Source organism: Chinchilla lanigera, unplaced genomic scaffold, assembly GCF_000276665.1.
Source record: "Chinchilla lanigera isolate Chin_1 unplaced genomic scaffold, ChiLan1.0 scaffold00015, whole genome shotgun sequence".
In the NCBI taxonomy this organism is placed as follows: Eukaryota; Metazoa; Chordata; class Mammalia; order Rodentia; family Chinchillidae; genus Chinchilla; species Chinchilla lanigera.
The window spans coordinates 916883-933807 of NW_004955416.1; the positions used below are offsets into that span (position 1 = coordinate 916883).

A 16925-nucleotide genomic window follows, 5' to 3' on the forward strand; every position below is an offset into this window, starting at 1 on the left:
GTGCAAACTGCCTCTTCCAAAGAGTTACAGCCATCATTAGATTTCCTTAAAGGCAAGTGGCAGCCATGTTATTACTTCTTAGTGTTTAAATTACTAAATACATTGATGACCCATATAGAATTCAATTAATAATACATTGAGGTTGTAGGGATGAGAAGTGGCAGGGCTTTGGGTGTATTTTAAAAGGCCCAAATTAAAAATGCCCTGAAACATCAGAAAATCGATCCTGCATTTATTGCTTATTATGTAGGACAAAGAGCTAAGAATTATTGAGCACCTACCATACACTGGGTCCTGCCCTGGGTGTCAGCATGTCAGGTATTTAGACAGTAAATGTGGTCGCTGAGGCTCAGATACAGCGTGTATCTGTCTTGTGTGGCAGAGTAAGAAAACAGGAGCAATAAACTGAAAGGAGATGAATATTTCTGCCTTCTTTTTTCCTGGCTCAGAAACAAAACCTGAATTGGCCCACTGTTTTCATATACTTTCCAACATATACTGTATTTTGCTTATCATATCCACTTTAGTAATGGCAATAATTAATAATAATAATAGAACTTATTGAATGTTTGAAGTGAGGCACTGTCGTATTTTTGCGTGAATTACCTACCCATTTACCCCTCACAACATTTTATGGGGTCAGAAATATTATTCTCACTTTCTAGCTGAGGCAATAATGACCCAGGTAGAGTCAGTGATCTGAGGCCACACTTCTAGAAAGCACTGGGACATAGTTATGAACTTAGTAAGGACATCAGCTTGCTTTCAGAGCCTGTGCTCTTAACCGCTTGTCAACACAGGTCCTGCAGGACAGTGACTATGATTCACCTCTGGCTGGGAGCCTCTGATGAACCAAGGTTACAAAATAGTGCCGACTCTGTAGGGGGAAAAGGCTAGTTTGAAAAGCAACTTATTACATCTCCATATGTGGCTGTACAGGAAGAGATGCTCTCGAACCCCACGTAAGAGGGACACATGGGTTTTTGCATACAGTCTCCTGGGCCACATCTAGCCACAGATTTTTTCTCCTGAGCTGCGTCTGGCCAAGCTGTCACAATGGCTTGCTGGGAGGATAGAGGTGCCTGAAGCATGTCTTCCCTAAAGAGCCCAAGACCATTTCTCTTTAGTGGCTATTATTCATGAATTCACTACATTTTACTTATTTTTTTTATGCTTTTAGTGATTAGAACCTCTTGGGATAAGGAGATCTGAGTGTATCAGTGGCTGTCTAATGTGGTACATCTTTTCATTTCTTCTGAACTGACTTCTCTCAAGAACACAGGGCTTTTTCTCTGTTTCATTCTGATGCTGAAGAAATTGAGGCTAGCCTGAAAACCATGGAGAAAACTCTGAAAGAAATCACAGATCCAGTTGTCTATCCCCATCTTCCATCTCTGGGCCATGATTTTTGTATGTGATGAGATTATCCTTGATTTTCACTAACATTCCTTACTGTCATAGTAAGATCCTTCTCAGCCCTTGTTCCAATGTACTTACAAACTGTATAAACAAATTTCAGCTTTTTCTTTTAAGAGAGGCTGAGAAGCTTCCTTCTTTGGAGGGAGGGGTGGGAGAAGACTATGAGGGGTACAGAGGAGACAGTAAGGAGCCCGAGGGCTGAGCCTGCCTCCTGGAACCCCTTCTTACCTTTCATGGACCCGACCTCTCTCGTCCCCGAGGGTGACCGTCACTGTACAGTTTTTATTCAGGTCAAACTTTTCACTGTACAAGTGATAGTCTGGAGTCACCCATCCAACCCAGACACAGGAGGGGTCCTGCCCCGCGAAGATGCGGATGGCATAGTAGCATTGCTGTGGAGAGACCGCAGAGGACAGATGAGAGTGAGTGGCTCCCAGTCATGGGAGGGGACTGGAGAGACAGAGAAAACGCAGCGGCCTATTGGCCCTCTTTTAAGAAGAAGCACACCCTGTTGGAGATGTGTAGCATACGCTTAGCCTGGAGGAATGGTGAAATAGAGATTCTGACTTGGCAATTTTCCACTTTCCTACTTTGCTTTAGCACCCAGAACAGCAAACAATCTACTGCTTGTTGGCAGAAAGATGCTGGACATGAGATTAGGAGATGCTCTTGATGTAACTTATGGCGGCCTTGTAGAATGGCCAGCCCAGAGCCCTAACCATCCCCTGGGTACCAGGTAGATCTGGGCTAGAAGCAGGGCAGGCAGGCACAGTCCCTCTCCTCAGAGGGACAAGAGCCAAAGGCCGGAGTGCTCCTACTACTTTACATGTCTATGGAGAAGGCAAAGAAGCTTTTGTTATTCATGAAAAAAGAGGCTGAAGCTGAACCTAGCGGCACATGCCTGTAGTACCAAAAGTCTGAGTGGCTAAGGGAGGAGGATTCCCAAGTTCGAGCACGTCAGTGACTTAGTGAGACCTTGTCTCAAAATTAAACAATAAAAAAGGGCTGGGGATATAGCTCAGCACAAGGCCCTAGGTTCAATCCCTAGTACTGTTTATAAAAAGAGGCTGTGAAAAAAAGCTCTTGATGTAGTTAAACCTACTTCCCTTGGCTGCCTCGCTCACCCACAGGGAATGTGGAGAAGGACAGTAGTTCCTGGTGAGGAAGGCCAGGTGGTCTGTGAGGCACATCAATGTGTTACAGTAACAGCGACAATAGTGAGGAAGGTGACTACTTCATCATTCTCTTTATAACACTGAGTAGATTTATTCTTAATGAAGTAAGTCCTATTTGTAGTCTGTCAAATTTTCTTGGTTGGGAGTAAAAACGGGTCAGCCAGGCAAAACCTGGGCTTGAGTTTTGCCTCTGTCAGTAATGTTTCCTGTGGACTTGGACAAGTCATTTGTCCTCAGTCTGCATAACATGGTGCACACTATCACCTATTTCACAGGCTACAGATTCAATGAATTCAATGGAGACTAAACGGGAAGGTGATGCAATATGCCTGACACAGAATCCAGCTCTAGTGTGTGATTTGCTGGAGCAAGAATCTTATTCCTAATGGTGCTGCACCCATGAACTTGGGACTGCAGTTTAACTTTACAGAAGGGGAGCCATGCATTTCTCCCATACACATGCTTTTCTTTCCCTTTTTCTTTTCTCCCCAGGTGGCAAACAAGAGTGAGAGAAAGGAAGAGATTAGGAAGTACTGGTCTCTGACTAGTGTCTAGCTATGGAAAAGGGACTGCAAGTAGCTTCTGCCTTCTGTGTGAGCTTCCTGTCTCTTCTCATTTGAGTGCTGTGAACATTACTTCTGGCATCACATAGGGCCATGAGGGAGAAAACTCATGGAAGATCACACACAAGAGCAAACAAAAAGATTTAACTGAGAGACCCTTTAACGGATGCTTTCAATCAGAAAGTCAGTGTTGGGTCCCTGGTGGCAAACATGTACCAAATGCACAAAGACACCCAATTAGGCCCAGGTAGAGCTTCTGCTTTGCACTGGATAAATCTCTTTCTTCTTCACATTTGAGAAATGCCACAGATGTATTCCAAAGCATCAAGATGGATATTAAAAAGGCAGAGTAACTGGCAATTAGAGAGGATCTCTAGACAGAATTTTGCTGTAAGGGGCATATTCTAGGCACAGCAAAGGATCAAATAATTAAAACCACAATAGAGCACATTTACTTACTGTTGTTGTAGGAGAGAGTATTTCTTGCATCTGTTTCCTGGAGGGAAGATAACCCATGTTTAGTTACACAGCTGTATAGAGAATCCCACACTTCTTTTTTTAATCTAAGTTTACTGGTACAATTTAGGTATACATAACGACCACGTTCATTACAGGCAGCTTACATGTGTACATAATATATCTTGAGTCCTCTTTTTTCCCCATTCCCATCCCTTCTTTTCAAGCCCCCTTCCCCTTCCCATTCACGAAGCTCCTTTTCTCATTTTTTCTTTCCCTTCCACTCTCCCAATTTCCCTTTCCTTTTGAAGAGTTTTTTTCCTATTTCACAATATCTATTGTACATTTATGTTCTCATTTATATTTTCAGTTTCCTACAGCAGAAGATAATGTGATATTTGTACATGTGTATCCAATTTATTTCACTTATGGTTATGGTCTCAAGGTCCATCCCCTTAGCTATAAATGTCTCAATTTTATCTTTCTTTATGGCTGAGCAATACTCCATTATATAAACAACACATCTTTTTTTATTGATGCATTGGTTGATGGGCATTTGTGGAAATCAGTGTGGAGATTCCTCAAAAAACTAGGATTAGCAGTCCTATTTGGCCCAGCTATTCCCATTCTGGATATCTTCCCAGAAGAATTAAAAGCATTATACCACAGCGATATATGTGTACCCATGTAGATAGAGGCACAGTTTTTAATAGCTAAATCTTGGAAGCAACCCAAGAATCCCACACTTCTGGCAGGCAACTGATCTACCTTTAATGATCACGGCAACTTTAGGCAACTGGCTGCTTTATGTACACAAGTGATTGCAGTTGGCCTTGGGAATTGCTAGGTAGGGCTATAACTTCTAACGTTGTCCCTTAGCACAGATAGTAAGTTACAGCTGGGGGTGAGGATGGGGAGGTTGTAAAAACAACAGTAGAGACACCTCTGCATGGTTTATTCTGTTCTCTCAAACTGATGCACTTTTTTAAAGCTTGGTAGATAGTGAAATACTACAAGAGATCTGAACAAGATCGCTCCAGGTGGCAGACACATATCAATGATTAAAAACAGACATCAAAGGAAAGAAAACAATATATTCTTTTTCAGGAGGGAAGAAATCACATTACTCAAGAGTCATAGAGCTGCAGGACTGGATAATGTCCATGGGTATGGAAAAAAGGCAGTTTTCACCTCGAAAAATTTGTAATTTTACATCCCTTTCATTTCAAAAATAGGAGGTGGGCAGCAAGAAGGCTTGCACCAAGAGAGCTCTAGAAGAGGATACACTTCTGCATGCAACTCTGTTTAGCTTTACTGGCTCCTTAGCTGCGCAGTACACCAACGCACAACTTCAAATGCACCTGTGTGTCCATGAGACACACATTTCTTTACCTGACTGAAGTAGAGAGAATCTCACACCCTGAGTTCATCTTGTGCTGATGAGCAGTAAAAAGTGAGCAGAAGCTTATGTTAGAGCAAACACAGTGGGCACCCCTGAGAGCCAGAGGCCCCTTCCTCACCTTTTCTGGAAAGCATCACTGTCCAGACAGGGACTGTGGCTGAAGGAGGAGTAGCACTCAACAGGCATGCTCAGGCGGCAGTAGATCATGCTGGCACTGCTATTCTGTGTGCCAAATGTCTTGTGTGTCACCTTGAGGCATGGAGGGCTGTCCATGGTGCCATCGATCCTCATGACCTGGAAATATCAAGAGTCCTTACCTTGACAGACCAGAAGGCCTGACTGTGACCTTGTCCCTCTTCCTCTTGTTGACATAACTAACATACAGCAAGGTGTTCTGCAAACTGTAAACACTGTCCCTGATGATAACCAAACCATGATTCTCAACTGATAAAAACGAATGCAACTGCTTCTGGCTAGGGAAATTAAAGATTTAAAATGCATCCACTGGGTTCTCCACAAGGCAAAGGGTGGAGAACCAGTGCCAGAGAGGGGGCAGTGTCTGGGTGATGTGATATAGTCTCCATAAAAGCTCACCTTGTATGTCAAGGGGTAAGTGGCTAAAAAGAAAAATCTTTCCAGTGATTTCTCCTCACTGGGCATGAGAGCACCTAAATGAGAGGGCAGCAGAAATCCCAAAGCTCAAGAACAGACATCTGAGTTCCTGCAGAGGGCGCCTTCCCCTACCCAGTCCACCTCTCACTCTGCCTGAGAGCTGAGGCTCCCACAGCCTGCCTTAAATCTTGCTAGCGATTCACAGTTCTGGGAACTGCAGTGGGGTGGAGTGGGGAGGAAAGATCAAAGCTGGACTTCTTAAAGGTGTGTGTATGGGGGCAGAAGAAGTAAACCAAGACAGTAGAAATAACTTTTTAAAAATACTTTGAGCCTCTCCCCTGCTCTCTGGTGAATAATTTTCTCTGGAGTTTACAGTGTGCTTATGTAACAGGGTATGATTTGTTATTTTTCTAAATGGAGGCATCTAGAGTCTATCAGTTTGTCCGAGATCTCCCAAAGCACAAGAGCCACCATTCTAAGAAGTAACAGTTGGGGAACAACTGGAGAAACAACTGCCTCTATTGTTTTTGACTGTGAGTGGCAGTGGAGGATTAAGAGCTGATGCTCACTGAATCCAGACTGGAGGGGGAGCTAAGGGAACTTGAGAGTGGCGTTAAAGCAAGGCAGAGTTGAGTTCAAGGAACACTGCAAGAAGCTGTTCTGTTTGGCTTTCCATCAGCATTTTTCTCCCCACACTCACCACAGAAAAGTAATGGTGGGCACGTGCAAAGTAGGGGTAAGCAGATATTGAAATCAGAAAAGTGGGAGTACCATAATCAACTATCACACCTCAGCTTAAATGTTGGAAATGGCACCACAGAAATTAAAGAAGGCCTATAAGATACGAAGTTATGAGCATCTAAGAACACATATACTCAAGACATACAGCCTTCAGTACAGGTATTGAACTTTTCAAAGAAAACAATGTTTAACACATCTAGGTACTGTGATTCTATGACAATATCAGTATAAGGATGCCTGGAGAAAATCCAGGTGCAATCTGCAAAGTCTCTTGAAAGATGCCACTGAGCTGCCCTTATTAAGGGGCCTTGCAATTACGGCTTTGAGAACCAGAGGAAGGTAGCTGGTTGGCAAGAGGGCAGGGACTTAGCTGATAAGCTGCCTGCTGACAGAAGAATCATAGGGCGCTCAGTGCCGTGATGCCCCTGCCCTTCCAGGGCCACCCACAATGCTTACCCTTACCTCTATGTGTGGATGATCCTCTGGCACATTGACAAATGTCGGGAGGCGCTTGCTGAACCACATTGCAACATCTCGGTTCATGTTGACAGCAAAAGGCTCAAAGCCCTCTTGGAGGCCACACATGGTATAAAACTTGAAGGTACTGGCATCTGTCCCGAGATTCATGCGGCCAATCTGAGATAGCCCCAGACAGCAGATGGGCACGAACCCTACAGAATAAAGAGATTCCTGCTTTAGCCCACAGGTGCCATCTTAGCTGGCCTGGTGCTTCCTCAAGGGATATGAGTCCCAGTAAGAAAGATGAGACATAAGTTTTTGTCTTTTTCCTGGCATATAAAATCAGCAAAAGGAGGCCATCCAAAGACTACCACTGTCCTTGGTAGATGAGGAAGATAAGTAAGTTTGTTTAAATGGATTCAGGAAAAATGATCATCCTTCTCAGATTATTCTTAATATGCAAATAAATATCAACTAGAAAAGTTAAACCAGTAAGAGAAAAGGTGGAATTCTTTGTCTATACCTTATTTAAAAGTTGACCTTAGGCCCTGTGAAATTTTATTTTTTTATTTTAAAGAAAACAGTACACACACAAAAAAAAACCAAAATAGCAAAATACAAACAAAACAAAGCAAGGATATTAAAAATGATATGGGGCTTCAAATCAAATGACAGGGATTAACAGTGGTTGTTATATTACATATTGTTATCTTCAACGAAATTTTAAATACTACCCAAACCAAAACAATATAATAGACCTAAGGCATGATTTAGCAGATTTTGCTACAGAAATAGGTAATTGTGGATATATTAACTTTTTCACAGTAGTAATCTTATGTTTCATTACTTTATATCATATACCATAAATATACATAGTAGAGGATGAAACTAGAGACCATACTCATGAGTGAAATAAATTAGATTCACATGTTTAAACATTATATTGTCTCCCTAGTGTAAGAAACTGAAAGAGTAAATAAATAAATTCCAAAAGCTACCTATTGTGGAAGGGAAAGAAACTGATCAAAAGGAAAGAAAAACTGGGATGGGGGAAAGGAGAAAAGAAGGAAAGGGAAATATATATATATATATAAATCATAGCTAGATAATTTCATTACTAATTTCTATTAGTTTATTGAAAAAAAGTTAATGCTTAATTGTTTGATCAATCTTACATGCCTATATCAGGTAATCTGAGCAACTACTTTGAAGATAACAATATGTAATATAACAACCATTGTTAAATTCCTATCATCTTGTTTTGAAATTCCATATTGTTTTTATTGTTTTTTTTATTCCCTTTAAAATAAAACAAAAGAAAAAAAAAGAAAAAATGGAATGAATTGGTGCAAATTGCTTAAGTTTTCCAGGCTTCAGTATCCTTGTCAATGAAATAAGAATTTCAATGGTGTTTCACATTTTCAGAGTTCGGAATGTTAGTTACCACTATAATTCTGCTGGTTTCTATACTCCCATCTTCCTGGCCTATTGTCCTCACCTTAACAGGAAAGCAAATGTTTCCATCAAGAGCTAGAGAACTCCTCCCTTCCTTCCTAAAGCTACTATCATCTCTCCCTGATCACTTCTGTATCCTGATCCTATTTTAAAAATTCCCATTCAGAATAGACCAAAGCAGTTGAAATTGTTTGGCATTTTTGCTTGTGGGTTATTTATAAATCATAATTGTGGACAAACAAATCAGCAAAGCAGGGAAAGCACTAATTATCTTGGATCTGGGGGGATGCAGGAGGCAGGCGGCTGCAGGACAGCTGGAGCTGCACAAAGGAACAGCTCTTTGGCCCCTGGCAAAAGCAGAAGTTAGATGCCCACACAGGAATCTGGCACCACTTCAGGACAGGAATGCTCCTCTCGGGGGGAATTTAAAGGTTACTCGTAGGAACACTTACATTCAACAGTGAGAGCTTTCATTCATAGACAAGAAGGCCAAAACACATTCTTCCTAGTGGGAGTATTCATACACTATTATCTAAGCCACGAAGTTCCTGTATGTAAATAAGTATGCAAAGAGTAAATCTCTCCCAAGCCAGTTGGTTAGTTTTAAAAACTGTGGACTCACTTAGCACACATGTTTAATACCACTTCTAAATAAGAGAGGACGTTAGCACAATCCTACTAGAATGACAGGGACTTCTGCGCAAAGTGCTTCCTCTCAGGAACAGCTAGACTAGACCACTACCCTTGCCCCTCCAGAGAGCAGATGAACTGGTCCATTCACACTGCATTCTAAACACTGCGATGCCTTTGGCATTTTTGTACTAGGGCCTGTGATAGATTACTCCTTTACCTTTCCATAGGCAGAGATTTTTATAAATAATCTGATCACAGTATAGAATAAGGATTCGATATTAGCAAAATTTCTTGGGTTCTCATTGGGACAGGGAGCTCTATTATGTGCTGTATGATAAGATGTGAAAGAAGAAACTCTTTCAGTCACAAGAAGCTAAGAGAAATGGACATAAGGAAGGGAACAAAAAAAGTGTTATGGGTTGTGCCTCGATGTCCCTCCCAAAGACTCATGTGGTCATAGGTGGGGCTTTTCAGAGGTGGCTGGATCTAGAGTGTGTGATTCTCAGATCAAGGGTGTGTGATTATTAATTAGTCCTCTGATTGGTTTTGCATAGTTCTGGGAGTTGATAATGAAGAGGCCCTCCCTAAAAAGAATATAAGACAGAAAGAGCGCTGCTTTTTCACTGCTTGGTATTTGGGACTTTACTGCTTTGCTGCCTTCTGCCTGCCATGATCTGTTTTTCCTCTGCAATGCCCCCCCTGCCATGCCCCGCTGCCTTGGAGCCAGGCAACTATGAACTGAAACCTCTACAAACTGTGATCCAACTAAATCTTTCTTTCTTTAACTTTAGGTGTCAAGTATTTTGTCTCAGCAATGAGAAAAATAAGAAAAAAAAGTAATTTTTCCCTATAAACTATCCCTACTTCCAAGACATTGGAAGACATTTTGATCACTATGCTAAGGAACAATATGACTCTAGTAGTTTTATGTTGGAGCCACAATCACAAAACAGTCCAGTCTTGACATGAACAGAGAACAGATTGTCTTATGAAAATGTCTCTCTTTTCTTCTCCATGAACCCAAATGGTAGGATAAGAGAACAGCAGGTGTAAAAGCCTGAGTGGGAAATAGCAACAAGAACAAACCTTGGGACAACTGAATAACTTCCTAGTACAAGCCCACTGACAATGCAAAGGGAGAAAAACAATATTTGTTTCAAGCTTTTTTCTAAGAAACCTGGGCTCCTCATCATTACTAAGTGTTGGCAGAAGGGGCAACATTTTACTGAGGATAAAATTGAAGACCTAAAGAGTTAATAGACTTGATCATGGTCACAAGAAGAGCAAGTGACAAAATAGCATGACACCCCGCACCCTGTGAGTCACAGGCCAGCTGTCAGACAGTGTGCGAAAGAGGAAGGGAATGTTAGGAGGGATAAATGCCCCAGATTTAAACAGCAGCCTGTCTCAGGGCAGAGGATTTTACTCATTACAGAGTGAAACGCTGTCCCTGTGGGGCAGAAACAGTATCTACAGAGAAGAGCTGAACACAGTAGGGAACAGGCAGGGATACAAGAGCAATGAGAGGTAAGAACGTTGGTGACCTCCTGGGGGTTACACGGTCACAGCTAGGAAGCTCTGCAAAGCAAGAGAAGAGAGGCTAAATCCAAGGCTTGAGCCAGAAAAGAGAAACACTACCCGAAAAGCAGAAGAAAGATGAATTTCCATAAGGCATCAACATGTTCCCCTGGGAAGACTTGATAACTGCATACATTTAGTCAGTTCCCTTCACCTGGTCAAGAGGCTTCAGCTACTGGTCACTCCATTTCTTCACTCAAGGCATTCACATTTCAGGTAACTTCACAACTCTGCATGATACATTGCAGGGGGCACAATGACAAGAAATGACCAGTACATGTGGTTATGCTAACACCTTTGAAGGGGTTTGAGAAGAAAATATGCAAATGGCATTATCTTGAGGCAAGACATGCATAACATTCCCCCGCTTAGGAAAGGAACACAAGAGCACATGTGTTTACGTTTCATAGAGGATGCCAGGTTCTGCTAAACTTGGTATCACAAGGCCCCATACTGGTTTTGTGATTATGAAGGGGCATAGCAGGGCAGTAACCGTTTTGTAATTCAGGAGCCTGGAAAGAAAGCAGTGTCTAGAAATCCAAATGACGGTCCATTTTCATTCTGTTTCAAACCGAAGAAGGGCATGAAGGGGAATCATTGACAGGAGGAAAGAAACTGAGGTCTTAGAGAGGTGGTGAGACCATTTTTGAGGTGTTTTTCAGAGTCCCAAAATGGCTGTACATGTTTTACTCCTTTTCATTTCCTAAGCCTCAAGCAAATGGAGTTCAGAGATACCTCTGTAGTGACCAGAACCTTAGAGAAAACACAGTAAACAAGGGACCAGGCTCCCTGCCACAGGTACTTTCTGAAGCACAGCCTCCATTTGGAAAGAGATGGGTGGAGTCCCTTGGTACCAGTGTGTGTGTGTGTGTGTGTGTGTGTGTGCAGATAGCTTGTTGCAAATACATTTCATTTTTTTCCTTCTGAAGAGCTGCCAACAGAGCTAGGGGAGCTGTTAAATTGGACTGGCCAATGGGCAGGAATGGCTGGGGAGGAGGCCCCCGCCGATACCAGAGCTGGAGTGGAGGCAGGAAAGTCTCTTAGGGGACAACACCAAAGCTGCTCTCAGATGTTTCAACTCCAAGTCCATCAGGTTGTTGAGAATCATACCCGCTATCCTTTAAATGGAGGAAAAGAGAAGGCTGATAGAAAAGCCCCCATCTTGGAGAGTTTAAGCCTCCAGACTCCTTCAGGTGATAACACAGAAAGCAGTGATGGCTCAGGCAGGGACCAAGGTAACGAATAATGATTCAAAAAAATCTAATGTGGCTACAAGGACATCATCCAGATGCAGGAGATGGAGATGACAGCTTATAAAACAACCCAGAGAGCAAAACAGCCACATTCGTAATGTCTGTCCTGATCCTTTCCCCAAAGGGCTAAAAACTTCCTGCTGAGATAATGGCCTGAAACAAGGCTGACAAGCTGATGACCAGAAGACTACAAGTATTAGGGCATTATGCCTTATGGGCGGGTTACAAAGCATAAAATGTTTATTTTCAACAGATGACAGAACTGTTGCCTCTATGTTCTTCAGAGAACACAGAGATACTAGATGGTTATTCCAGGCCTCTGGGCTATTGCTATCAAAGAATGGCACAGCAACTTCCTTTCAGTCGCCCTTCACCTACTCCTGAGCTATCAGAGAATCAAAAGACCCTTCCAATTATTTTGTCTGTGTGTTACTAAATTGTGATACGATGCTACAGTGTAGTGTGTGAACATATTGTAGTACAATTCAATTCCAGAATAGCTTCCTAATAATAGACTTTGTTATTCTGAAGGTCAAATCATGTTTCTATACACAAAAGAACTATAAGACATCTCTGTCGTTATATCATAGATGATCTCTGAAAGCAGAGCTACCCGGAATCATCTCTCTTCTTTACAGCCTTTTAATGCTCAAATCCTGTAACAGTGCTCTGCTTCCTTGAGGGGGAAACCCAAGGGTGCTTATCCCAGAGTAAGCAACAATTTCTTGAGTAAGAAGACTGAAAATTGGTGATTGAAATTATAGTCTATATTGATGATGGTGAACTTTTTAGACCTTACAACAATAACAGCCGGCTGGGGCATAGGTTCACCACCACTGACCTGTATCTTATCTACCTTTCTAGCTCCATCATGCATACATTCCAAACCCAAATCTCCCATCGTTCTACTGTTCTACTCTCTTGAAGTTTCCGGATGCCTCACCATTGATATCATTTCACAGAATACACTTCTTAGAGGCAGACATTCTGTATCCTTAACATTCAATTCAAATCCTATTCTTATATTAATTCTGCCTTAGTCACTTGCCATTTTTAACTCTCTGGTTTTCCTTATTAGTCAGTCACCTTTTCATATTTTCATCTTATTTGTTCTAAAACTACAAAACTAGTCTCTTTACACTGGTCCTACTTCCATTAGCACATGCTGTAGGCCACTGTTTCTTAGATTAAAGATGCATGCAGATCATGGGAGTCTCTCCTCAGGATGCAGATTTGGGGGCTAGTCTGCTGCAGGGCCAATATTCTGCATTTCTAACAAAGGGCCACACTGTGAGTATCAAGGTTTTGGACTTTACAAAGTTCTCATCACTCTGCACAGCATACAAGATTCTTATTTCCTCTTTATAGCTGAACCAAAGACTAACAGATGTATATCTCATTTAGTCCACACAACAGTAAAGCCAGAAAAAGGTCTTGGGACTCTTTCTATACAAGGACCGCTTTCCTTGGGAGGAGCTGGATCTTCTAGTACATTACCTTCTGGCTTCAAGAAACAGCACCGTACATGGTGGGCATTTGGGAAGCACTTGCTGCTCTGATGTCCATCTGCAGCACTCCCTCTCTTGTGTGTCTGACCAGCACGCAGCTGCTCCCCGTGCTAGCTAACTCTTATCATCTGTCTCTTTAAAGGGGATTTTCTTTAAAATTTTGATTTTAAATCTCTTCAGAAGGTATAAAAATTTGACTCCACCTGGTTTTAGTCATTCTCTCTCTCTAGGAAAATATGAGTTGCAATTTCTCTATTTTCCTAAATATTTGGTGCTTAGAAAAATCATTAAAGCTCTTAGAAGGTACAGTTAGCTATGCACATTGCAGATAATGGGTGTGTGAAAAAAGTGCATTAAGTCATTTATAAAACTAAAACATTGTAAATAAACAATATTTCTATTATGTATATATGGTTCCATGTATGTGTGCTCACTTGCACATAAAGTTACATACTTTTAGGTTTTTAGGCAGGGACTGCTTCTTTCTGTAAGGTCTCAGGAATCCAGGATTAAAAGGAGCTGTAGTCATACAGAGAGGGAAAACGAGGCCAAAGAGGTCAAAGTCAACTAAGATGTCACAGGTAGGCAGGGGAAAAAGCAGAGTGAGAGTCCAGGATCCCTGCCTGGGGGCAACAGCTCCTCCTGCACCAAGCAGAGGGTGTGCACACAGCAGGTGTTAAGTCACCACCGCTGAACTTAGTGTCTTAGGAAAGCTTGGAATTTACCATATCTGTCCTTCGCTGTGGTACAGCTGAAGAGAGGGAAGCATAGGCGGGCAACCCTGAAGGCTATACAGTTTGACAGGAACAAGTCTGCTGACTTGTTGTCCAGTGCCCTTTCCCCCACTTGCCAACAATCTTGTGTACTATGTAGACAGAAATAATAAGCTCTAGCTGCTTTTTCATGCAGCTGGAAGCACTGCTCTGATTGCAGTCTTTGCATGGCCGTTTGGTTCCACAGCATTGTTTGAATTTCAAAATAAATTTTATTTCATCCAAGGGAACAGCTAAGTCTAATTTTATACTTTAGGCTTTCTCATCAAAGCATCAAGTTCAAGTACACACACACTGCAGACTGACAGTTTAAACAGGAATAGAAGGATAATTCTTTAATTTACTGATTTTCTCTGCTGTCAAGGACATTAGTCCTTATACAATTTTCATTTCCTTCATAATACTAGGAAACCTGGGAAACCTGAAAATGATGCGGTGCAGGACAGGGAATGAGAGGAGAGCTTCTTGGTTAATTCTGGAAGCCAAGAATTTATTTTTATGCTGTGCACATCTGCTATTACTATTATTTGTCTTGATTCATCGATAATGTTAGGATAAGGGCAGGTCTTGGGTATTTGAGTTCCAAATTTGCAAAGGACAGTGTAGCCTGAATTCGGAGGTATAAGGGTGCACTCAGCTTTCACCAAACCCACGGAGTGGGAATGCAGGCAGGATAGCAGATTTACCATTCTCAATCTCATAGTCAGCGAAGGCAAGTTCAGAGCCTTTGTTGGTGATCAGTAGCTCCCCATTCAGTGTGAAGATCATTGAGGCATCATCCAGGTTAATCATACATCCAACCACATCTCCTGGCTGCCAGGTTCTCCCAAAATAGCCACTTCCTTGATGCCAGCGCTGGCCCTACAAAACAAGATGCCAGGGATAAGAGAACCAGAGGCCCTAAAAGCCCTGAAAGCCCCAAAGGTGGACAAATGAACATGACACAGTATCAACTGTCAGTGGTACATGCTTCCTACAAGGACTCACCTCTTTCCCATGGATAACTTATAGGGAAGAGGTCTGCTTTACAGGTGAATAAAACTGAGAGACACAGACTTTGCAGGATGGCCTGAGCCTCCTGATTCTCAGTCAGCTATCATAATCAACCAGATTCTCTCTAAGACAAATTGGTAAGTTTCTCCAAATACTGGCTGCACAGAGATCAATGAGTTGCTTCTGGAATGGAATCAGTGGGTCTGGGAAGGAATAGACACAGAGGTGTTTACAGAAATGATTGGGGTCTATAGCCCTTTCCTCTATCAGAGCAAATAAATAATCTTTCAACTGTTCACTTAGTGTCTATTGGCCAGTGGTGGTGGCCACTCACTTTGAAGTTTGAGATCCAGGCTTCCACCCTCTGGGAAATGTTTGCAGAGGGTACACTTGGGTTGAGGATGAGTGGCCACTATATACTCACCCTGCTGCCTTCGAACACAAAGGCTTGGTCATCAGCACCCAGCTCAATGTCCGGCCGGCAGCCTGGCCTGGCCCAGCCAACACGCATGTCTCCTCCGGTCACTGCTTCAAACTCAAAATACCACTTTCCAGATCTCACTGCATAAGACCGCTCTACCCGGAAAAATCGAATCTTGTCTATACTGACTTTCTCTATAGCTGGATCAGCTGTTGTGAGAAGGAAGGTGAGTTGAATGTGGGGAAGGAAAGAAAGAATATAGACTTTTAATAATTAGGTAGCATTTTCTAAAAGAACTTGATGATAAAACAAACACACCTACACATCTCCCACCATCCACTGTAGCATTCTGTTTATACCATATTAATCATCATCGTATCACAACAACTACACAAGCTTCCATTTAATGAGCAATAACTTAGTAGTAGATCCTTCAGGGACCTTATGTCACAACAATCTCATGGGATTGGGATGGAAAAGGCTCAGAATGGTTAAATAGCTTATTTAAAGTCACAGAGCCCATAAATTGAGGTTAAAGGCTCTGAACCTAAGTCTTACTCCAGAGCCTTCCCATGAACTACACTTCTTGAGGTAAGGGACAACAGTGACATATTTATCAGTTATAATCTGGTGATATTTTTTCAAATTCCACAAACTATAGTGTATGATTTTAATTATAAAATTCAGCATATTGCTCATCATTGCCCATGTCCATTTAAATAGTACTCAGTTGCAGCTCTTAATTTTCAAAGATCTTTGCAAAAGTACTCAGGCAAAGTATTACTAAATATTTAAGTTGATATCCAATGGGCACTGGTAGTCAACATTATGGAAAATCGGTTAATAAGCTGGAGATTTTAATCAATGTTAGAATTTAACTTGGAGCTGTGATTACCTGATCCAAAAGGAAGCTGGTATTTAAATGCAAGGAGCATAAAAGAAGTAAAAGTGACTTGGCTTTGTAACTGGTTATCCTGAAAAATCTTAGCTTCTCTAGAAGATAATGAGTTTCCTGTGGGGTTGTCACAAAGTCATCACCACAGAAACACGTGCAAATGGGACAGTGCTTTATAGAAAATGTGGCTCCCTCCTCCTTGAAAGCACATATTTTTAAAACGTATCATCTCTACACACACGTTAGACCTATTTAAAGTTAGCATTTCACCAGAATGTTGAATTAGCACTTCACCAGAATGGTTACTCTGTTTAGTAAACTGGGGCTACAGTGAGTGAACCCCCTTGGCTCATTACCAAGTTCTTGGTCTGATGGCTCAATGTTATACCCATAACCGATAAACGTCCGGATGGCTTCGCGCAGGCTATCCCTGTTTGACTTCTTGGTACGCTCATCCAGCAATGCATATGGCACCAGACGGGGATTTCTTTTGTTCTTCAAATCCTATGTAAAGCCCGAGGAGAAAGGTGCCAAGAAAACACATTTCAACTTTACAAGTAGCTCATCCCACCCGCATGTTCCTGGCTGC

General features: G+C 42.0%; 1 protein-coding gene across 1 annotated transcript in view; it reads right to left on the reverse strand.

Moving 5' to 3' along the window:
• The window catches only part of Ryr3 (ryanodine receptor 3), a 547606-nt gene that overhangs the window by 204377 nt on the left and 326304 nt on the right, over nucleotides 1–16925 (reverse strand). Inside the window, exons 25-31 of the mRNA XM_005381167.2 lie at nucleotides 16693–16840; nucleotides 15445–15650; nucleotides 14714–14888; nucleotides 6831–7039; nucleotides 5134–5309; nucleotides 3617–3653; nucleotides 1648–1811 (exon numbers count right to left, since the gene is read on the reverse strand). Coding sequence (XP_005381224.1) covers nucleotides 1648–1811; nucleotides 3617–3653; nucleotides 5134–5309; nucleotides 6831–7039; nucleotides 14714–14888; nucleotides 15445–15650; nucleotides 16693–16840 — 1115 coding nt within the window. The remainder of the gene's footprint in view (nucleotides 1–1647; nucleotides 1812–3616; nucleotides 3654–5133; nucleotides 5310–6830; nucleotides 7040–14713; nucleotides 14889–15444; nucleotides 15651–16692; nucleotides 16841–16925) is intronic.